This window comes from Protopterus annectens, chromosome 6.part0 (genome assembly GCF_019279795.1).
Source record: "Protopterus annectens isolate FY-2018-M chromosome 6.part0, PAN1.0, whole genome shotgun sequence".
NCBI lineage: Eukaryota > Metazoa > Chordata > Ceratodontiformes > Protopteridae > Protopterus > Protopterus annectens.
In genome coordinates this window covers 1,848,419,912-1,848,443,228 of record NC_056737.1, presented here as the reverse complement: position 1 = coordinate 1,848,443,228, position 23,317 = coordinate 1,848,419,912, and the positions used below count along the sequence as shown (strand labels likewise).

At 39.3% G+C, this 23,317-nt stretch overlaps 1 protein-coding gene across 4 annotated transcripts in view; it reads right to left on the bottom strand.

The window, feature by feature from the left end:
• MYO1B (myosin IB) overlaps nt 1-23,317 on the bottom strand; it is a 2,891,345-nt gene that overhangs the window by 2,056,685 nt on the left and 811,343 nt on the right. For all 4 annotated transcript variants that reach the window (XM_044075201.1, XM_044075202.1, XM_044075203.1 and 1 more), the window contains exon 4: nt 4,002-4,096. In XM_044075201.1, coding sequence (XP_043931136.1) covers nt 4,002-4,096 — 95 coding nt within the window. The remainder of the gene's footprint in view (nt 1-4,001; nt 4,097-23,317) is intronic.

Sequence of the window (23,317 nt, the reverse complement as noted above, 5' to 3'; positions counted from 1 at the left end):
CACTGAACCTGTCAGCCAGTATGTTGGCAATGTCTGTAGGATCAGTAATCTTCACATCATTTTGAACTAGTTCTGAGCATATCTGGGAGTTTCCTCCCAGGTTTCTAACATAGCTAAAGAAGGCCTTATGATTGTCTTTTGAGTCTTTAGCTATTTTTCTCTCAAAATTTGCTTTGGATGATTTTATGAGAGCTCTTAGTTTTTACTTATAGTGATCAAGGGTGTCTTACCTTTTAAGGATTTTGCTCTATCTTGTAGTAGCTTCCTCCTTTTGTTGTAGAGTTTGTTTATGGCTGGGGTCCACCAGACTGGACGCTTGCCTTTGGTACAAAGAGTCTTTGTTTTGCTTGGGATTGCCTTATCCATGCAGTCCTGCAGGTGCTGGTAGAAGGCATTTGTAAGTGATTCAGCGGCTTGAGTACTGTTTTCCGCCGGCTCGGGGGCCTTAAAGGAGACCACACTAGTCTTTAGAAGTGTGAAGTCGGCTTTCGAGAAGTTCTTTACTGTGGTCTTTTTTATTTCAGGTGCGGGTGGGATGAGGACCTCCAGCGAGATTAGTTTGTGATCTGATCTCACCAGTGAGGGGTATACTTCCGGTGTTGAACATTGTGCTTCCATGTTCGTGATGATGAGATCAAGTATGTTTTCTCCTCTTGTGGGGATGGTGACTAGTTGTTCCATGGCATTTGAGTTTATGAATTCCAGGAACTTTTGGGCTAGGGTGTTTGGGCTTGAGTAGTGTTCCCAGTCTATATTAGGGTAATTGAAGTCACCTAGTATGATGATCATGTCCATGATAATTCTTTCCATGGCTTTACATATAAGACTAGTGAGACTTACGGGTCTGTAGTTTCCAGGGTCTGTAGATGGCCCTCCTTTGTGTAGAGGGATGACTGTTGCTGTTCTCCATTTATGTGGCACGAAGCCTGTTTGGAGGCTATAGTTAAATAGCAATTCCAGATGCCCTGACAGGTCATGATTAATGCTATTTAGAAGGGATGCTGGGATAATGTCTAGCTGGGATATTGATGCAGTGTTCTTGACCTTAGAGAGAGCATTAAGGACCTGTTCCCGAGTGATAGCAGGGGAAGTTATATTAGATGGTATTTCCTTAGGGAAGGTTGAGGGGGAGACAGGGGTAAAGTTGGAGCTGAATGTATCAGCCAGTAGGTTTGCTATATCTTCCGGCTCAGTATAGGTGGCTCCATTTACAATGAGCTCTGCACACAATTGTGTATTGCCTTTGAGGTGGCGGACATAGCTAAAGAATGTCTTGTGGTTGTCCTTGGCCTGGGAGGCCAGATTCACCTCAAATTTGGCTTTGGTAGAGTTTATTTGTCCTCTGAGATGTTTGTTTAGTTTGATGAGGGTGCTTTTATCCTGCTGGGTGCTGCACTTCCTAATGTTTGCCACAATTTTCTTCCTGCTGTTATACAGCCTACTGATTCTGTGATTCCACCAGGGTGGCTTGTTTTCTGAGTTAATTCTGTACTAACTCCTGGTGGGTACAGCTGTCTCAATGCAACTATTAACATGCATGTACAGGGTTTCTGTGAAAAGTTCTGTATAGGCAGCAGTGTTCTCAGGGTTTATGGGGACTTGAAACTTTGTCAGGTTATCAATTAATAGGAGGAGGTTGGCCTTAGAGTAGTTTCATACTGAATGCCACTGTTATTCCATTTTTCACCAAAATCCTGCAGAATTCTAAAAATGTTACTAAATATAACAACAAAGAAATTCACACAATCTGACATGTTAGACTACGTTACTCTTTCAACAAAACTTAAATTTCTCCTACCAGTTTTCTCAACTTAACGTTCTTCTTTTTTTTTTTTAATTTTGCTTTCAATCTAATAAACTATGCCCCTAAATATGAACAAGTACCTATTCATATCATACCCCTCCTTACACCCTTTCTTGACTGACTTCCTTACTTCAATCAAGTTATGAATCTTGACAATCTAAATATGCCATAAACCTGTTTTTTTCTGCCACTTTATATCGCAAATTCCTGTGTGCGTCACCTAACTTAACTTTAATTTTTCTAAAAGTGGCTACAATTTCTCTAAATATCAACTCATCACATACGTTGTATTTATTCTTAGCTAATGTGTTCACATTAATGTATAATATGGTATAGTTATTTAAAATTAAGTTGTTTTTCTACTATTGTTGAAGACTGCAGAATTACTGCTCTGAAAATATTTTTGTAGTACTTTGGAGCTTTTCTTCCCGGGCCTGGGCACCTACCCAGTTAGACTTTTCCAGTAATCAAACATCAATAAATAAAATAAATGTATTACAAACACACAGAAATCTGCTTTTAATCTTTTCGTATAAAGTGTGAGTATTACAAAAAAGAAAAAAATAACTGTGCTGACTGGATACCAGAGTGACACATGAAATTTTAGCTAATGAACATGATTCTTCATAATTTACTAAACATAAATCAGTGCCTTTGTTCACAATGAACAGTTTGGTACAAACCAAATACAGAATCCAGTTCTGCCAACATGCTGCGCTGGGTGAGTATAAACACGATGTCATAGTTCTGAGGTTGGAGTTCATGTAATTTGGAGGGATGCATTACAGCTTGATCATTTTATATAAAGTCAATCTGCTTACTGCAGCTTTAAATTGGAAGAGATAAAAATGAATCAGAAACACAAAACATGTTAAATGACCCATCACAATTTTATATATATATAGTTTCACTTCATAATACTGAAATATTAAAACACTGAAAATGAGAAAACTTCATAATATGGAAGCACAGAATACTGAAAATCAAAATCTTGAATGTCAAAATACTGAAAACAAATAAGACACATATACTGACTGTAAACAACAAAAACCTAATTACATTCCTTCAAATATATGTGCCCCCCACACCCTCCTGCTACTTAAATATATCAACTCCAAGATTGCACTTAGTGTAGTGAAGTGCAATTTTGGAGTTGATATATTTAAGTAGCAGGGGGTGTGGGGGGTTTGCAGCCCCCCGCATGGGGGTGCAGGGGGGCTTTCCCCCCTGCTTATACTTGGTGAAAAGTAATATGATTTATCTTGTTTAAACTCAGTATATGTATGCTGTGTGTTTTCAGTATTTTGAGTTTCAGTGTTTTGAATTTTCAGGATTTTGAACTTTCAGGATTTTGGTTTCAGTGTTCTGAGTTTCAGTACTGTGATGTTTCAGTGTTAAGAAGTGAAACCATATATATATATATATATATATATATATATATATATATATATATATGTGCATTTATTTCCTTCAAAGATGTCTTCATGTTAAAAAAAAAACCTTAAAAGACTGCTTATATCAACAACTGAGGAGTAACACTACCAACAAATAAAATATAACTTCAATGCTGTTACATAAATTGTGTACTTACTGAATTGTTGTTAAGTAGATATATACATATCATTAAATATCATATCATCTAATTGATATGAAAATAACAGCATTAATATACTACTTATTTAATGTGTAACTTTTATTTCTCTTTTGGGCCCCGTTATCTGGTATATAAAGAGTATTAACTGGGAAGTTACAGCAAATTACTAGATCTTTTACTAGCTGAAACAAAAATAACTCTGGGAGATTGCCATATTTTACTGTTATAAATAGGAGGCTCAGACTACTTTTCAGAATTTCTTCTGCTGAGATGCAAAGTACAAAATCTTCAACTAATTATCTGCTAACTGCCCTGATGGTAACATTTCATACCTCTATGGACTGCTTTCACAATGAAAAATACCAGCAATGACAAAACAGCTTGCCTCAAGTGCAATTACCAGATTAAACTGTTACATGGGAAAAGCCTGATTCAAAATTATTTTATGACTTGTTGGCTGGTTCCTAATTAACATAAGCACTGATGGGGGAGCTATAGTACTCCTAGCACCTCCTCTAAATCTGCCTATGGTTTATCACAGAATACAGCAGTACTGATTTCTCTTAATACACACAAATGTTTGTAAATGCGCACGTTTATTACCTGTTTTTCCAGCACCACTTTCTCCTGTAATAAGGATGCATTGGTCTTTATCTTGGTCACGCAGGGATCTGTAAGCTTCATCTGCAAGTGCGTAACTACAAATTAAAAGAAAAAAAATGAACAGGGAAACATCTCCATAGGACTAAACCTCATACGCACACACAAAAGTAACATCTCCAAAACAGGTAATGTTTCAATATACTATGACCTACATAAATAACCAAATGACTGATAAAAATTTTCTGAAAGATGCAATACTGATTACTGTCTCTTTACAGCTACATTACACAAGTCACACTCAGCCAGCACAATAGTTATTTGCTTCCAAGTAATGTACATTTTAGAAATTCATGACCTCTTAATTTTTGTGTAAGCTATGCAAGACACAAGAGAAATTATGTGCATCATTTCATCGTGTACAACAAAAGAGTATTGTATGGAGGCGTTATGGCTCAACACACTGCACCACCTCAGGTCAGATGTCCTTCGTGGTTCACTGTTGCAATCATGACTGTAGGGTTCTTCCTGCCAGCAGCAGCCCTCGATCGGCCAGAATCCCAAAGTCTGGATTGGGCGTCAGCTGAGGTCGCTTTTATCCTGACGTCAATGCGCCAGGAAGTATAAAGACCTCAGCCGACGCCATTACCCCAGTCTTTCTTGCCGCACAGTGCCCTGAGCAGTTCGCTGATGCCGGTCAGCCTACTCCTGTCTGTTTTTGGATTTACTTCCAGGATTTTTCGTTTTTTAAGATAAGTAACCCGTTGGGGAGGTCTTTTTCTTGCTCCAGTCAGATGTCAGAAAAAGTTAATGATTGTATTTCTTGTGGGAAACAAATACCTCATAGGGATTTTCACTCTTATTGTATTCCCTACCTGGGGCCTGACCATGACGTTGCTAATTGTGGGTTTTGTGCTAGATTTAATCAGCGTACTATTAGGCGTAGGTACAACTTTGCCTTCTACTATTTTGGTAAAAGGTTTAATTATAATATGTCTTCGGATTCTTTTCCGGCTTCTGGTGTGTGTAAGAGGTGCAAAGATAAATACAGGCCTCCGAGGTCCAAAGCAGAGGATATTACTCAGTTATTGCCAGTTGCTGGTTCGTCAGTCATCAGTGAGGTGCCTTTGCAGCCCCTGTCGTCCGCCTCTTTTGAACCAACTGCCTGTACCAACTCCGGTGTGGAGCTGATGGGGCCTTCAGAATTGCCAGGGAATGGACCTTTGGATACTACTCCCTCAGTTGGGTCTGGAGCCGGTAGGCAGGTATCGGCTTCTGAGGGAGTTTTCAGGCCTTCACAGCTTCATGTAAATATGGATTCAGTTTTGCATTCTAAGACAATGACTACGGTTCCAGCTAAAAAGAAGTGGCAAGCACAGACGCCTTTTGATCAGGGTCCTAGGCCTCAAAGGCAGATGCTTAGGATGGCTGAAGATTTGTTATCTATGATCAGGGGTTCTCATCCCCCTCCTGACAAAAAGCCTAGATTACAGTCCGATTATGATTCTTCAGACCAAATTTCTGTTTCTTCTGCTTCTTCCCATGAGCACGATTGTTCCTTTCCTCCTTATGAGGATTCTGATGCTAAAGATTCCTTTCCTTCAGCCTCTCCTCCTGAGGATTATTCTTTTGGTGAAACCTTGCATAACATGAGGGAGCATTTTCACTGGGAAGGGCAGGAATTCTCTGAAACCAAGAAAAGGCTTAGGGATTTTCTTCTTCTCCCTCAGCATAAGCCTCTTGCTATTCCTCCTGTATTGGACATTGTAGATGATATTTTTTCAGAAGCTTCCCTCTCTCCTGATTCTTTTCCCCCTACTCCGGCCAAACCAGATAGGTATTATAGGGTTCCAGATTCTCACAAGTTTCTTTTTAAGAATCTTTCACCTGATCCAGAAACAATTTCTCAGGGCACTAAGGGTGTTAAGGCGGCCTCTGCTAACCATCCTATTCTCTCTGACCGAGAGTCCAGGGCTTTGGAAAGATGGGGTAAAAAAGTTTATACTTCTGCTACATTGTCTATTAGAGTTTTGAACTGTCAATTTCATATGCTAAAGTATCAGCAATACCTTTTGTCTGTATTTAAACAAAAGATGTCAGCTGTTTCTATTGGTGTGGATGACAAGGAGTTACAGGATTTATTGCATGCTATTGAACAAGTGGGTAAACATACCCTGCATTGTGGTTTTGATTCTTTGGAAGCTTCTTGTAGGGCTGTGACAACTGGCGCAGTTATTAGAAGACATGCTTGGTTAAAGGAACAAAGCTTGCCGGATCAGGTTAAAGCCAAACTTTTGGATGCCCGTTTGCAGCACAATGTTTTGTTTGGGGCCAAAGCTGAAGAGGTATTAAAGAAAATGGAGAACAAAACCAAATCTATGCAGATGGTTAAGGATTTTCTACAGGTGCAACCTCCTATATTTAGCAGGCACTGGCCAGCTAAACCTTGGTCCTTTCAGACAGGCCTCAGAGAAGCAGATTCAGGTGTTCCAGAGGTAGGGGACAGGCACAACACCTTTTTAGGAATAGGCAGTGGCCTGCCCCCTCTCCCAAAGGTGATGCAGATAAGTCTCAACCCTAATGGAAACAGTCTTTATGACTCTCCCTTTCTGGTTCCAGGGGCTCCTCTCCTGGAAGCACCTTTGGGAGGAAATATTTCTCTTTTTTATCAAAATTGGGGCTTCATAACCCGGGACAAATGGGTTTTGGACATAGTCTCACAAGGTTACAGATTTCATTTCCACACCTTGCCAAGACCGAACGGTTGGCCAGATCTGCCGAGTCATCAATGGGCAGAGGCACAACTGCAGGTTCAGTCCATCTTAGCTATGAGGGCCATAGAATTGGTACCAAATTTAGAAATAGGGCAAGGTTTTTATTCCAGACTTTTCCTGGTTCCCAGGAAGGAAAATTCGTGGAGACCAATCCTGGACCTTTCCGTACTAAACACCTTCCTAGATGTACCAAAATTCAAGATGCTCACTCTGCAGCAGCTGCTGCCTATGTTGGGCAAGAATGCTTGGATAGTGACTCTGGACTTAAAGGAAGCTTACCTGTATATTCCTATAAGGCGAGAGTGCAGAAGGTATCTGAGATTCAAAGCGGGCTTGAAGCATTACCAGTTCTCTGTGCTGCCCTTTGGATTATCTACTGTGCCCAGGGTCTTTACAAAGTGCCTGGCACCAGTAATGGCATTTTGCAGATGGAAGGGGATTCAAATATACCCTTATCTGGATGACTGTCTTATTCGACAAAGACACTCTACTTCAGCATCTAGCTTTTGTGCAGCATCTTCTACAGTACCTCGGATTCACAGTGAATCTAAAGAAGTCAAATCTGGTGCCCACACAACAGATTACTTTCCTGGGTGCTCTTCTGAGTACTACAACCCAGATGGCTTCCTTGACACCAGAGAAAAAAGTGCAACTGGCTTCTTCTTTCCAACACCTGACTTCAATGAAAGAGGTGACTGCAAGAAAGTTCTGCAGGCTTTACGTTACATGGCTTCCTGCATTCTCCTAATACCATATGCAAGACTGCATATGAGGAAACTACAGTGGTACCTCAAGAGTGTGTGGTCTCAGCATTACCACAGTTTGGAAACAGTGATCACGATTTTGCCTTGTCTACAGCAAGAGTTTCTTTGGTGGGCCGAAGCCTGTCTCCAGAACAAGGGGAGGCCTTTTTGTCCTCCACCAACCAACCAAGTTCTGACAACAGATGCTTCAGATTATGCCTGGGGAGCCAACATGCACGGGAGATGTCTTCAGGGTGTTTGGACAAAGGAGAAAATTCACCTGCACATAAATTTGAAGGAGATGCTCACTGTACAGAATGCTCTGATAGCCTTCAGGGACTTTCTTCTACCAGGGCAATTGTTGATAAAGACAGACAACACTACAGTGATGTGGTACATAAACAAGCATGGGGGCTCTCACTCTTACCCCCTGTGCAGGTTAGCCATGGCTCTGTGGTACACTGCACTGACCTGCAGAGTCCACTTACAGGCACAATTCCTGCCAGGAAAAGACAACACTCTGGCAGACACATTGAGCAGGACACTTTCGGATCCGCACGAATGGATGTTGGATGTTCGGATATTCAGGATGATAGTACAGGCATGGGGATGTCCGGACATAGATCTTTTTGCATCCCCTCAGAATCATCAACTTCCAACATTCTGCACCAGGACCTACCACAAACTAGCATGGCAAGTGGATGCCCTCTCATTCAGTTGGAAACACCTCTCAGTATATGCTTTTCCTCCTTTTCCTCTTCTACCTCGGGTACTTCTGAAGATAAAACAGGACAGACCGCAAATGATTTTACTGGCTCCCAATTGGCCTCGACAATTCTGGTATTCCACTCTGATGAACCTAGTTCAGGAGCCTCCCTGGATTCTGCCTCAAATCCCTCATCTACTGTCTCAACAGGATGGCCAGATCCTGCACAGTCATGTCAAAACTCTGAATCTAGCTGCCTGGTGGATCCAGGGTCTGTAAACACCTCTACTCTTTCCAAACAGGTAATGGCTGCAATCCTTGAAGCTAGACGGCCCAGTACTAGGAAATCTTATGCAGGTAAATGGAAAAGATTTTGCTCCTGGAATCAGGTCCAAGGTGGTGATTCTACTGTTAAGAACATTCCTCTGATTTTAAAGTATCTGGCAGAGTTGTTACATATGGGCCTATCTTTTTCATCTATCAAGCTTCATGCTTCTGCTATTTCTGCACATTACAATACGGATCCTACGATTTTTTCTCATCCATTACTTAAACAATTTCTTAGAGCGGCTAAGAATGTTTGGCCCCCTATAACAGCACCTGTTCCCATTTGGGATCTTAACTATGTTTTGGAAAAATTAACCTTGTCTCCTTTTGAACCTGCAGTTTCCACGGATTTAAAATTTTTGTCTTGGAAAACTGCTTTTCTTTTAGCTATAACCTCTGCTAGAAGAATTTCGGAATTGCAAGCACTCATGGCTGTGGAACCCTTCATTATTTTTCATCAGGATAGGGTTTCCCTAAGGACTAATCCCATCTTTATGCCTAAGGTGGTTTTGGCAGTGGCCTTGAATCAGACTATTCATTTGCCTACTTTTTATCCTAATCCTCAAAGTGATGAAGAAAGTCTTTTGCACTCTTTGGACGTGCACAGGCAGCTTCGTTTTTCCCTGGACAGGACCAAGATATTCAGGAAATCTGACCAATTGTTTGTCGCTTATGCTCCTACTGTTCTAGGGAAAGCAATCACTAAGCAAACTATTTGTAAGTGGATTGCTCACTGCATCAAGTTCTGTTACTCTTAACTAGCTTTTCAGATGAACTGATAAAATAGCAAAAACCAGAGGCCGAAATGAAGAAAAAGTTGTCAAGAGTATGAGGTTTCTCAAGAAGAGCTGGTTCAAAAAACAGAGTTAAAAGACAGAGAGCTCTGAGAACATGTGAGATTTTCTGGTGTAGCAGAGAAAAGAATAGTGTAAAATCTCACCATAACCATAGATGTCCTTCTCTTTTACATGCTGCAGTATTCATCACATAAGGGAGTCCGCCGGAAAAGCCTTCATGCTACTGCAAGGCACGTGCTTTACAGTAACACATTACGCGTACATCGGCCATAAAGAGATGTCAGGTATAAAACAGACATCAGCATGCACCTGCCTCAGAACTGTATGCCGCCCAGCACCAGCCTGCGATTCTGGTTAGGAAACATATCAACAGGAAACTAGGCAAGCACCAGGGGGTTGGCAGGGTGAGGAACACAATAATGCAGCATATAGAAGAGAAGGGCATCTATGGTTAAGGTAAGATTTTACACAACTATTCTATGTCCTTCTATTCATATGCTTCAGTATTCATCACATAAGGGAGAATGCCAAAGCTCAAGCTTGGGGCAGGTTGGGAGGAGGAATAGCCGATGCTTTCTCAACAAATCCATGTAGGATTTCTCTTGCAAACCCAGCTCTGGACTTAGAGATGGTGTCAAAGCCTGTAGTGTTTTGTGAAAGTATGGACAGAGGACCATATAGCTGCCTGCAGAATGGATCCAGTGTCCAAACCTCTAAAAAAAATGCCCTGAGGAGGACACTGCTCTGGTGGAGTGAGCCTTCACTGGAGAAGCAAGTGTCTTTCCATATGACAAATAACAAAAGGAAATGATGGTTTTACAAATCCAGTTGGAAATAGTTTGCTTGGAAACTGACTTACCCAGAGCTCTTGGGTGGTAAGAGTCAAACAGGCAGTCTGATTTGTGAATATGCTTGGTCTTGTCAGTGCAGTATCTGACTTGTCTGTGCACATCTAAGGTGTGCAGGATTCTCTCACTGGGAGACTGAGGTAAAGGAAAAAAGGTAGAACGGTTAATGGACTGACTTAAAGATAACTCATTCACCACTTTAGGCATAAAGGTAGGGTTTGTATGAAGGGAGACCCTAACTCTATGGAAGACAGTGAAGGGGGGAATAGACATCAGGGCCTGTAACTCTGAAACCCTTCTAGCAGAGGTAATTGCCAATAACAAGACAGTTTTCCAAGTACAATGTTGCAGGGAAGAGCAGCTTGCTGGCTCAGAGGGTGCCAGTGTAAGCTTCTCCAGCAGACTCCAAGGAGGGGGTATTGGTCTCCTTTGACGTCTGATATGAAGGATGCCTTTAAGGAATAGTTTTACCTCTAAGCTATAGGCCAAAGGTGGAGTCCTAGACAGACAAGCAGAGGTGGCTGAAAAGTGAGCCTTCACTGAAGAGTAAGACAACCCAGCCTTCATCAATTCACACAGCACAAAACTACTGAACATCAACTGACAGTGGTTGCAGGTCCTTTTTATAACACCCGATGGAAAACCTTTTCCATTTGGAAATGTAGGATTTCCTAGTTGCAGGTTTTCTGGCCTCCTGCATAACTTTTAGCATGTCCTCTGAAAAAAGGTGTCTGTAAGGGATTAAAACCCTATCATCCACAATGTCAGATTCAGGGTTGACAAATGTGGATGTACTAGGGTTCCCTTGTCCTGTGTGAGCAAATCCATCCTATGGGGTAATTTGTGGTGATTGTCCAAGGTTAGGTGAAGGGGAAACCAGTGCTGCCTTGGCCAAAAGGGAGTCACCAGGAAGATTTTTGGTTGATTCTGCTGAATCTTCAGTAGGACCTTCTGTAACAGAGGTGGGGGGGGGTGCAAACAGAAACATCCCCTTCCAGGAGAAAGACAGGGGATCCACCTTCCACACCAGGGGATGTGGGACCCTGGCACAAAATTTTGGAATTTGTCTGTTCATTTGGGAGGTAAACAGATTTATCTAAGGCATACCCCAACAATGGATTAGGTCCAGAGTCACACTCCTGTGCAAAATCCACTTGTGAGATTGGGTCACGGACCTGCTTAAAGAGTCTGCCACTGTGTTCTGGGCTAAGGGTAGATAAACTGCCTATATGGAAATTTGACTCTGTAAGGCTAATTCCCAAGCCAGTAAGGCTAGTCTGCACAGAATGTAGGACTTTGTTCCCCCTGCTTGTTGATGTAACAAACAGCAGTGGTATTGTCTGTGTACCACCTCAACTCTCCTGAAGCAAGGTTGCTCCTGAAAATTTGTAGTGCCAGAATCAGAACCCTCATCTACTTCACACTGATATGTTCTTTGGCCTGCTTGGGAGACCAAACATCTCTGACTGTCCAGGCTTGGGGAGTTGCATCCCAACCTGTGTCTGAAGCTTCTGTGAGTAACTCTTGGGAAGGAAGGGGTGGTTGCAGTGGTAGGCCCAGGTTCCTGTTTACCTGGAGGATCCACCATTCAAGTTCCCTTTTTAAACAAGGAAAGAGTGGAATCAGAAACTCTTAGGGGTGTACATGTTGCATCCACACTGTTCTTAGGCACCACTGCAACTTCCTCATGTGTAATCTTGCGAAGGGTATCATGGAGACAGTTGATGCCATGTACGCTAATAAACAAAGAAAATCCCTGGCTGTCACGGACTGGAGGGGAAGAATGGTCTGAAAGAAGGAAGTCAGGAACAAAACTTTCTCCCCTGGAAGAGAGGCTAGCATTTTGTCCATTTGTATCCTGGACCCCAGGAAAATGTGATCCTGTGAAGGGATAAGGAAAGACTTCTAGAAATATATAGTGAACCCTAGACTCTGTAGAAGGGTAATAGTGGGGACTAAGCCTGAATCAGAAGATCGTCTAGGTAAGGGAAAATTTGAATTCCCAGTGTTCTGCAGAAAGCTATAACAGGGGCCAAGCACTTTGTGAAGACCTTGGTTCCGTAGAGAGACAAAAGGGCAAAGCACAAAACTGAAAATGCCAGGAATCCACAGAAAATGTAAAAACTTCCTGAACCTTGGGTGGATGAGAATGTGAAGGTAGGCATCTTTTATATCCAGAGACACCAAGAACCCCTGTGGGAGAATTAGGGGTAGGAAGGAAGGTAAGAGTCAACATACGGAAAGAAGAGACTTTCAGAAAGGTATTTAAATGGGAAAGGTCCAGGATGGGTCAAGCAGCCATCCTTCCTGGGGACCAGAAATATCCTGGAGTAAAACCCCTTCCCTTGTTGGGAAGATAGAACTTCTTAGATAGTTCCCTGAGAAATCAGGTCCATAATGACCAGTGGAAAGAAACTCAACTGGTCTCAGGGGAGTGGAATTCCTCTGAATGAGGGGAATTTTCCCAAACCATAAAATATCCTGTTTTGATAATGGACAGTACTAAACAGTCCTGAATAATCAGATTCCAATTAGCAAGGGACTGACTGAGGCAATGGGACAAGGGGGTGGATGCCCCTGGGGCCCAACAGTCACAGACTACCTGGCTTGGGTTGTGACCGAAAGGACTGTTTAGAGGCAGGAGTACAAGAAGCACACTTAGAAAAAGTTGGCTTTCTAGGTCCCTTCTTCCTCTTAGATGAAGAAGACAGAGAAGGTTTTCTAATGAAAGCAGTTTTTACTGGATAATTTCTTTGGAACTGTGGGACTGGGGAAACAAGAAGATGTTTAAGATCATGTAATTCCTTTCCTTTCTCCTGAAGAAACTTAAAAAGCCCAGCAGCTGAGCTCCCAAACAAGGCTTTATCCAAAGGTGCATCCAGCAATTTGGCCTTGAAATCTTCAGGCAAAGGTTGTAGCTTAAGCCAAGAATATCTTCTGAGAACAGACCCAGAGGCAGCTGCCCTAGCAGAGGCATCAGCAGCATCATAACTGCACTTGATAGAGTGCCTAATCACTTGTGCAGTAGAATTAAGGAAAGTTGCTAATTTTGATTTTGATGGGGAATCTGGAATGTCTGCCAAAGCTTTCACTGCATCCGCCAGAAGGGCCAGAGAGTACTTAGCCATGTGGGTTTGACAGTTTATTGTACAGATGGCCAAGGTAGCCTAAGTATAAACCTTCTTACCCAACCTTTCCGTGACCTTATTTTCCTTATCAGAAGGTAGCAAGGAAGTGGACGGTAGAAGTTTTAAAGCCTTGCCCATCAAGACAGAAATAGTAGCTGGATCAGCAGCAGGAGCCTTGAACAGGAATTTGGAGTCCTCAGGAACTTTATAGAACCTGTCAGGATGCTTAGGAGCAGCATGCTGAGAGTCTGGACATCTGAAGGCAGCAGCAAAAACATCCAGAAAGGCAGGGAGGATGGGAGGGATAGCAGAAGGAGAAGGGGAGTCTATCTGCAAGAGTTCATAATACCTCTTCTGAATCTCCGAGACCTGGGAGCATTCCCACCTAAAAAATCTTTTATCTTAAGAATAGTCTCTCCAAAGGATACATCCTCACCAGAGAAATCTGTACCATTAGATTTCTCCTCTGTGGAGACATACCCTAAGGCGGCGGCCAACTGAGTGGAGTAGGCTAGAGACTCTTCTTCTGAAAAATCCTCCTCCTCTGAGGAAGTGTCCACAGATGTCCTTTTAAAGTATGTAGTAGGAGACAGACAGGCTGCAGAGCAACAAAAAAAGGGGGAGGTTGCTGAAGGGCCATAAAGGCATTGAAGAGACTCTAAGAAAAAGGCTTCCCAGTCAGGGCCCGCTCAGGAGTAGCAGGAGACACATGCTTAGTCTTTGCCTTTTTCTTTTTAGGGACTTTCATGCAATGGAATATGGACGGACTGGATGTCGGCCTACATTCAATGATATCCGAAAGACCATCTTCACACATCGTGATCTGTGTTATGCCACAAGGGCCCTTAGATATAACAAGCCTGGGTTCCCCCTTGTCACCCTGACTGGACACCTACCATTCCCCTCACAGATGAGCCAATGGACCTCTTTGGGGCTTCCACTGTGGTACACACTGAAGGTATATCCGCTATCTCCAGCACAGTCTCCAGGGCTACACCAGCCTTGGGAGCAATGACCAGAAGAGAGGGTGCAGCTGAAGATTTTTTGGCCTTCTTCAATGCAGGCTCATTAACAAATATAAAATAAAAATAAATAAAATAAATAAAAATGGCCCGACGTCACATCTGTTTCATGCACTAAACGTTTGAGTCACTGCATTTCTAAATATAACTTATGGGTGAGAGAACGTTTGGATCAGGCGATCAGACAGGCAGCAGAAAAGTTATGAGGTAGGCGGGTGCTGATGTCTGCTTTATACCAGATGTCTCTTTATGGCCGATGTGCGTGTAACATGTTGCGGTGTGGCATGTACCCTGCAGTGGAATGAAGGCTTTCAGATACTGGCCAGATGTACGAGTAAGCCAGAAGTGGACTCCCTTATGTGATGAATACTGCAGGATATGAATAGGATGACATCTAGAAGGAACAGACTGTATTTATTTTATGAAACACAAATAAGCAACTGGACTGGTGTTCCACAGCAGTCTTTCCTTAATGAAAGGGCACACTGAGTGCATGCCCAAACCCAGCCATGACAAAGCAGCTGAGACCAACATTAGTAATGATACAGTCATACCCGTAGAAAGGGGACAAAGTATTAAAAATTGGAGACAGCAGAGTATCTGTAGGAACACACCATACAGAGCAGAATCAAATGTATCCCAGCAATCCGAAAAGGCTGACAGGCATGTATGAGATTCAATTTGCTGTATTGAGTTATCTTCATAACATTTTTTTCCTAGAGGATCAAAGAAATTTTTTGATGCCGAACAAGTTAAGAAGGGAATAAAGTTTATCCAACAAAAAGGTGAGACAGCAATAAGAAGGGGATTCTCCTTCCTATTCTTCTGACAGTAAAGTTAATATTTGCCAGTGAAACCTTTTCCAGTGTTCCAAAGGAAAATGCTTGAGATACAGGAAAAAAATAAGAGTTGACTAGAACAATCAGGAGTACCCTGGACTTGAACCAAAGTCTGCTGTTGGTAGATAGAGATGAACAGGAAGAAGGCCAGCAATACTGAAATTAGTGAATAAATTGGAGACTATAAAGCAACAATCTCAATGGTGAAATATGGATTTGTGAGAAAAAGTAGCTGAAAAAGATTGGATTTGTGTTAACTTTGTTAAATTTGTGGGTGGACTGTAAAGTGCATACCCCACTTTATGTTATTAATGTTTACAAGCATGCTAAAGTGGGGAGTAACTAAGTAAAATAATTGTTGTTATTATTTGTATAAAACATTTCATGATATAAACTACATTATATATAGCAAAGCAGTTTTGTATAGTGTTCAGTCAATGGTATTTTAAATGTGGGCAGAGTCTATACAGATATTGCTGTATGCGTTAAAGGTATTAAAGTAAACAATTACTTTTTAGTGGTAAGGAATGCAGACTTTGAAGTATAACTAGAGAAGAAAGACTAGACAAAAGCAAGTTTAATGTTAATATGCTGTGATCTTGGGTTGCTGGAGTGGGGGTGGGATGAAAAAGTGCACTGACAATATTAAATGTAGAATTCAGATATTTTTCTTATTTTTACAAGGTTGAATGTCCTGATTAATGCCACTGGCTTAACCTATAAAATTTTTTTGTAGACTTTAAAAATAAGACAAATGATGAATCCCATGAAAATTGCTAAGTTTCTTACATCTACAAAGATATTGATGTTTTTACCCATTAGCAAATGTTCAGGGACAGTTGGGGTCTGTAGATGAAGGCAACTGTACATTCTGAGTGAAATTTACAAAGATTCATTGCTGAGTACTTTTCAATGAATATGAGCTGTCTTCGGGTGCAAGAAATTAAATATTTAGGGTTCTGAGAACTGTTTGCTGAGGGAAATGCAAATTGTAAAGGTACAATGGCAAGTAATTCAGAGAAGAATAAATCCTGAAATAATGGTGAATGAACAATAGATAGCAGCCTTAAATAATTTAATGCATTTATTAAAACAGTGTACACTTTAGTTTTATTCAAAGACAGTTCGTGCACTTTTTCTTAGGGCTAAAAGTTAATGCCTCTGTAAAGATACTTTTTCACATCTTGGAGGGGAACAGAGATTAGATAGTAATCAGTATAAGCAGGAACACAGGTTGTAGTATGCACTTTAACATGGATAACCTTACTTTTAGGTTAGGTAATGCCTGTGAATGCAGCTGTAAATTTGGAGCAATTGTTTCTAACTGGAGAACTAAACTTAAGTTCTGAAGAATTACATAGTTTTGTGTGTTTGTTCTAAGTTAAAAAGGGATTGGGTGTTTTGAAAATGTATTTACTTTTTTAAGGGTTTTCATTAAAACAAAAAGCCTTGGAAATGTGCCACAGGTTCAAAGGAAGAAGAACAGAACAGCTATATAAAAGATCTGCCTGCCAAACATTAGTGTGTACTTGTAACACAAATGTTGTAAATGTACATTCAAAAAAGTGTCATGTATAATAGCTGGGAACAATAGCTATTTATCATAATGGCTACCCTGTCCATATTATCTTGCAATACAAATGGCCTTACAGGTATACACAAAAATGAGAACCCTGAATTCTGTTAAAAATACAGAGTGCAAACAGTAATGCTGAAAGAAAGATGTTTGGAAATAAATGAGCATATGAATGTGACAAAAATATTTCAGGGTGGATATTTAACAGAATATCAAGGACAAGAATTGCAAGTGGAGCTCCAATACTGATAGAAGAGGGGAAAAAGACATCAATGATTGATTTGTGGTATTAAGGGGCTATTGACAAATGAGGAGGCTTACTCTGGCATGCACTTATAATCCATCAAAAACTGTTATTATGGGCTTACAAAAAGTTTGGGAGAAATAGCTTTCAGCATGGAATATTACTTATAGGTGGGGACTGCAACTTGAGTTGCAATTTCAGGATATATCGGGGGGAACTACAAGGGAAAATACAACAAAAGAAAAGTAGATTTCAAAAGGAATTTATGAAAATATTTGGTATGGAAGATGTGAATTCAGTATTAAGCAGTTTGGCAGAGTTTACATATTATTTCCACAAGAGACGATAACAATAACCAAACTAAACTAGACAGAAATTAAATTTCACAGGAACTTCTGCATTTAATTGAAAGCTTCGACATACATCTAATAACTAATTTAAATCATGCACTGATAAAACCTAAGACAAAAATGCATGGTAATGAAGTAAAATGACACACTGGCACTTTCCCACCCACCTGTTAAAAAAGATAGGAATTTAAAAAACAGTTGAAATCATTCCACAGCTATTACGGAAGATAGAAATATCTTCAAAAGTTATTGCCAGCGAGTAGGATAAAATGATAAAATGAAAATGAGAGTTTAAAAACAGGGTACAAATAAAGGAGAAAGACATGGTTTAGTAGTAACCTGAATTAGTTAGAGAGACTGACAACGTTTCAAGTATTGTAAAATAAGGGGAATCTCAGGAAACAAGAGGAGGTGCAAATACAGAGTACTAAAGAGAAAATAAGGGAGTATCTGAATAATATGCATGAGTTTAGAAAGACTGCTGTTAACTCCACAGCACAAAGACAGAAGTCCCCATGGACTAAGATGTTTGTGGATGACATTGTGATCTGTAGTGAGAAGAGTAGGGAATAGGTAGAGAAGACCCAGGAGAGGTGGAGATACACTCTAGAGAGGAGAGAAATGAAGGTCAGCAAGACTAAGACAGAATATATGTGTGTGAATGAAAGGGAGGACAGAGGAATGGTAAGGATGCAGGGAGTAGATTTGGTGAAGGTGGATGAGTTTAAATACTTGGGATCAACAGTTCAGAGTAATGGTGAGTGTGGAAGAGAGGTGAAGAAGCGAGTACAGGCAGTGTGGAGTGAGTGCAGAAGAGAGTACAGGCAATGGGGAGTTGGTGGAGAAGAATGTCAGGAGTGACTTGTGACAGATTGGTACCAATAAGAGTGAAAGGGAAGGTCTACAAGAGGGTATTGAGACCAGCTATGTTATATGGGTTGGAGACAGACAGTGGCATTGACAAAAAGACAGGTGTAAGAGCTGGAAGTGGCAGAGTTAAAGATGTTAAGATCTGCATTGGGTGTGATGAGGATGGACAGGATTAGGAATCAGTATATTAGAGGGTTAGCTCAGGTTGAAGACAAAGCCAGAGAGGTGAGATTGCACTGGTTTGGACATGTGCTGAGGAGAGATGCTGGGTATATTGGGAGAAGGATGCTAAGGATGGAGCTGCCAGGTAAGAGGAAAAGGGGAAGGCCTGAGATAAGATTTATGGATGTGGTGATAGAGAACATGCAGGTGGTTGGTGTGACACAGCAAGGTGCAGAGGACAGGAAGAAATGGAAACAGATGATCTGCTGTGACGACCCCTAATCGGAACAGTCAAAAGAAGAAGATGACTTAGGCAGCAGAAAGTAGACAGGACTGTTGCAAAATGTCCGGAGTATATAACAAGAAAAATCACCTAAGATCATGTAGTGGCATTAATGACATTTAGGAAATTTTATGAAAATATGTACAAAGCAGAGAAATGTGGAAATCAAGAAAGAGTAGAAATGGAAATATTTATGGAAGACTTAATTATGTCAGGATTAGAAGCAGATGATGCTCAACAACTAACAGCTGAAACCACACCAAAAGAGCAACCCAAGATTCGTGAGGAATACTACGCATAATACAAAAAACTCCAACAACTTATGGAAAGAATATGTTTAATTGTGCAATCCAAAAGTTAAGCGCTTTCATCCCTGCTAAGTTCAGGACTTCATTAGAATAAGACTTAATTGATCACAGTGGTCCTTAAATAACGTTCTATATATCAGAAATTACTTACGCATCCACTTTCTTAAAGGTACAACAACATATACTTAAAACATTCATAGAAAATACATTTTAATAATTGCCAAACACAAATGAAAAATAAAAAGTAAAACATAATAAAACATCCATAAAAACCTTCAAATTTCATCTGCCCTCCTTCTTATTTCACTCCTTACAGACACAATATAATTAAGACCAGGTGTATAGGATACATCAGTCCTCAGTTGCCAAATCCTTTCTTTGTAAAGCAGGTAATTCTTCCAGTTACTCCATAATGTGCATATTCTATTTTTTCTAAGATAAAAAAATTAAACTTAATGAAGTTTTTGCAAAGTAGAGAATGTTGGGCTAAAGCACCCTTACTATTCTTTTTATTAATACCATGACATGTGTTGATATAGTCTCCTATTCAAGTTATTCTCACTTTTATTTTTAACAATTGGAAGAATGTGAAAAGGATTTTAGAAAAAATGGTTAAAATTTTTCCTAACACACAGTTAGATGTGATAGTTGTAGGCAATGTTCGTATATTGATACAGATATTAAAAAATGGAGAACAGGCAGATTCAACTGTAGGATAGACAAGTTGATTTATATGGCAAGGTGCTACAGATTATATCAATAAAAGTAAGAATAACGTGAATAGGCCATATATCAACATGTTTATACTATTAATAAGGATAGTAAGAGTGCTATAGCCTGACGTGTTACTTTGCAAGAACTTCAGTAAGATTAAATTTTTATCTTAGAAAAAATAGACAATATATATTATGGGGTAACTGAAAGAATTACTTGCTTTACAAAGAAGTAATTTGGCGACTGAGAATCAATGCATCCAGTGCATCTGGTCTCAATTATACTGTGTCTATAACTAGTGACTTAAGAAGGAGGATGGATGAAATTTGAAGGTTTTATGGATGTTTTATTAATGTTTTACTTTTATTTTTCATTTTCATTTGGCAACGATTGAAATGTATTTTTAGTGGACTTTTTAAGTATGTGTTGTATTTTAAGGAAGTGGATAAGTAGGTAATTTGTGATTTACATAATGTTATTTAAGGACCACTGTGATCATTTAGGTCTTGCTCTGATGAAGTCCCGAACTAAGCAGGGAAGAAAGTGCTTAACTCTAGGATTGCACAAATAAACATATTCTTTACCTAAGTTGTTAGAGTTTTTCGTAATGTGCTTAGTATTCCTCATGAAATTTGGATTGATTGTTTGGTTTGGTTTCATTGTGTTTTTTTAGCAACATTCAGTGATGAGGCATTGGCATGTTTCTTTCTGTGGTAACAACTAACAGCTAAGATAGGAGGGATGAGATAAAAACAGTGATTTATTTATCCTTTTGTTGATTGGGTTAGTCCTACAAGGCTAGTATCCTCTTTTCAGGGGAGACCCAAAGTGGCATTTATACTACTAGAAAAAATTTGGCCATGGCATCGAGGTACTTCCCTTACTCGTAGTTCCAGAGCCAACGAGTATGCACATCCTGTTCCTAACACAATGGCAGCTGGGAGGACAGTGCATGATGTGGAGAAGATGGCAGAAGGCTCAGAGGTGAACGCCAGTGCTGTGGAGAGTACCAGTAAGATTGGGGAGTATTCTGAAGTAGTTTTTCAGAAAAACTTGTTTGCTGAAACCAAAAGAGAGGAGTTGACAAGCAAACTTTGTGTAATTACAACCTTCCAGTCAGGTTGCAGGATGATATAAAGGAAATGTTTTTGCAGATTTAGCCAGAAAATGAAGGAGACGTTTTCTGGGGTGACATTATGGATAAAATACAAAGAGACGGATCAGAGTCTTTTCTGAAAAATGATTGTGAAAAAGAAAGAATATCCTATGCAGAAAAAGTGAAAGAAAGCACCAAGGGAACAACAGGAAAAAGAAATAAAGCATAAGTGAACATGAGGTGGAATTTTGTTGTGAGGATTCAGAATTAAGATAAAGAACTGAATAGGTATGAAGTTTGACATAACTTAATGGTTCTTTTGGGTGTCAAAATCCAAGAAGGTAACAGCCTTTATTCTTATAAAGAAAGAGACATGTTGTGACATTAGATCTTGAGACTGCTTTTACAATGGAAAATTTTCTTAGACAGTATGAAAAAAGAAGTGCAATAATTGGAACTTATATGTAATAAAAGCATTTAATAGGGAAACAAGAAAGATGACTCATACAATTTCAAACAGAAGTAAAACGAAAGACTTTAAAAAGACATATGAAATGTTTATGCTAAGAAGTGCTAGACATTGAAAAGGTTTACGACAAAAGGGGTTTATGGACTAGGGATGGGAATGGGAATGCAACACTAACACTGTGCTAAAGACAGAAAAGGAAAAATCATACATATTCCAAGTATGATAAATGTTGAAGGAAATAAGGGTGTGGTAAAATACTTGGAACAACCCAAAACACTTTTTTTTTTTGGAAAAGGACATTTGATAAATAACTGTCATAAAAAGAAATGTTATATATGTGGAGAACTGGGTCATGATTTAAGAAAATGTTAACTGGAATGTTACAAATGTAATAAATGTGGTCATTTATCGATAGAGTGTAAGACTGAAAATAATTAGTTTGAAGGAAAAAGAGAAGAAACATTAGAAGTGGAGGAAATAGAAGATAGATTCAAAGACATAGAAGTAATGGAGGAAGGTTCTGAAATAAGTGATGGGGAAGATATCAATTGGGAAGTAGTAAAAGAAAAAAAAAAGAATTATATTAGTAAAAGGATACAAGATAGGAAAAGAAAATGTAAAGGGATAAATATAAAAAGAAAAAAAAGAAAAAAATGGATAAAAATAAAATAAGATGGATGGCCCAGTGGTGCAGCAGTAGTGTTGCCGCCTCACAGCAAGAGGTTCACTGGTTTGATTCTTGGCTGGGGTGCCTTCTGTGTGGAGTCTGCATGTCCTGCCTGTGTTCGTGTGGGTTTCCTCTGGGTGCTCCAGTTTTCTCCCATGTTACAAAGACATGCATCTGTAGTGTTTTTCCTGGGCCTCTGCTGAAAATTGGCTCTGTTTCAAGTCGGACTTTCCTGGTTAACAAATATTAAATACAATAAATAAATAAGATTTTAATTTTAAGAATATTAAGGAAAAGAGAAAGTAATAATTTTAGAGTACATTCTATGAATGTGAAAACTATTAAGAATATAGTAAGATGGATAGGAATTTTGGAATGGTGTAATAAATATGATCTAAATGCAATTGTTTTAGAAGATGCAATATTCTTAACTGAAGAAAGATTACAGACAGAAAAATCGTGGGGTATATATTAATTTGGGAAATGATCGATGTTCTGGAAGAGGAATAGTTTGTAAAAATACATTAAAAATGTTAGATACGTGTTTAGTAAGAATGAGAAGATTAACTATTGTGGATTTAAAATAGAAAGAACAAACATATATAATTACAGCATTACATGCTTATGTTATTTGTAAAGACAGAGAAAGTTTATTTCCTCAGATTTTAGATTATGCAGTGGTAAATATGAATATTATACTGACAGCATATTTTAATTGTGATTTAAGAGTAAAACGTAAAAAAGGAGGAAAAGATATAACAAAAATGTTAGAAATTATAATGTTGTAAATTAATATTCTGGGATAATAATTCATGGACTTACAGAAGGGTTATTTACAGAACAGAAATATCATAAGGATTAAATATAGGGGAAGGAGAAACAATTGAAACAGTTTTATCATCTAGCAATATGGACAGAGATAAAGAAAAATAAGGAAATATAAAATTATGGAAAGGAATAAAAAGGATCAATGAGAAAACATAGGATGAAGAAAGAAGCAGATTAATAATGCAGCTATGGAGAGATCATATTATGATGAGAACATTCTATAAGAACTGGTCTGAATGGTGGATTTTTTTTAAGATTAAATATCAAAAATGTTATGTAGAACGCCAGTATGATGTAAGAAAAGTATAAGAGAACACATAAAGAAGCACTGGAATACTTAAAAAATAATGACTATTTTGATAAAGAAAAATAATTATATAGAAAGATATCAAGAGAAAATTAATTATTTAAACAAAGGTAAAAGAGAAGTAGTATTGGCATATTTAAGCAGAACAGTAAAATAAGATAGTGTAATGACAGAAATGAAAAATAAAAATGGAAAAATAGAAAGAATATAGTAGCAGAATATGTGTAAGAGATGTTTAAAGAAAAAAGAAATTGAAGACAA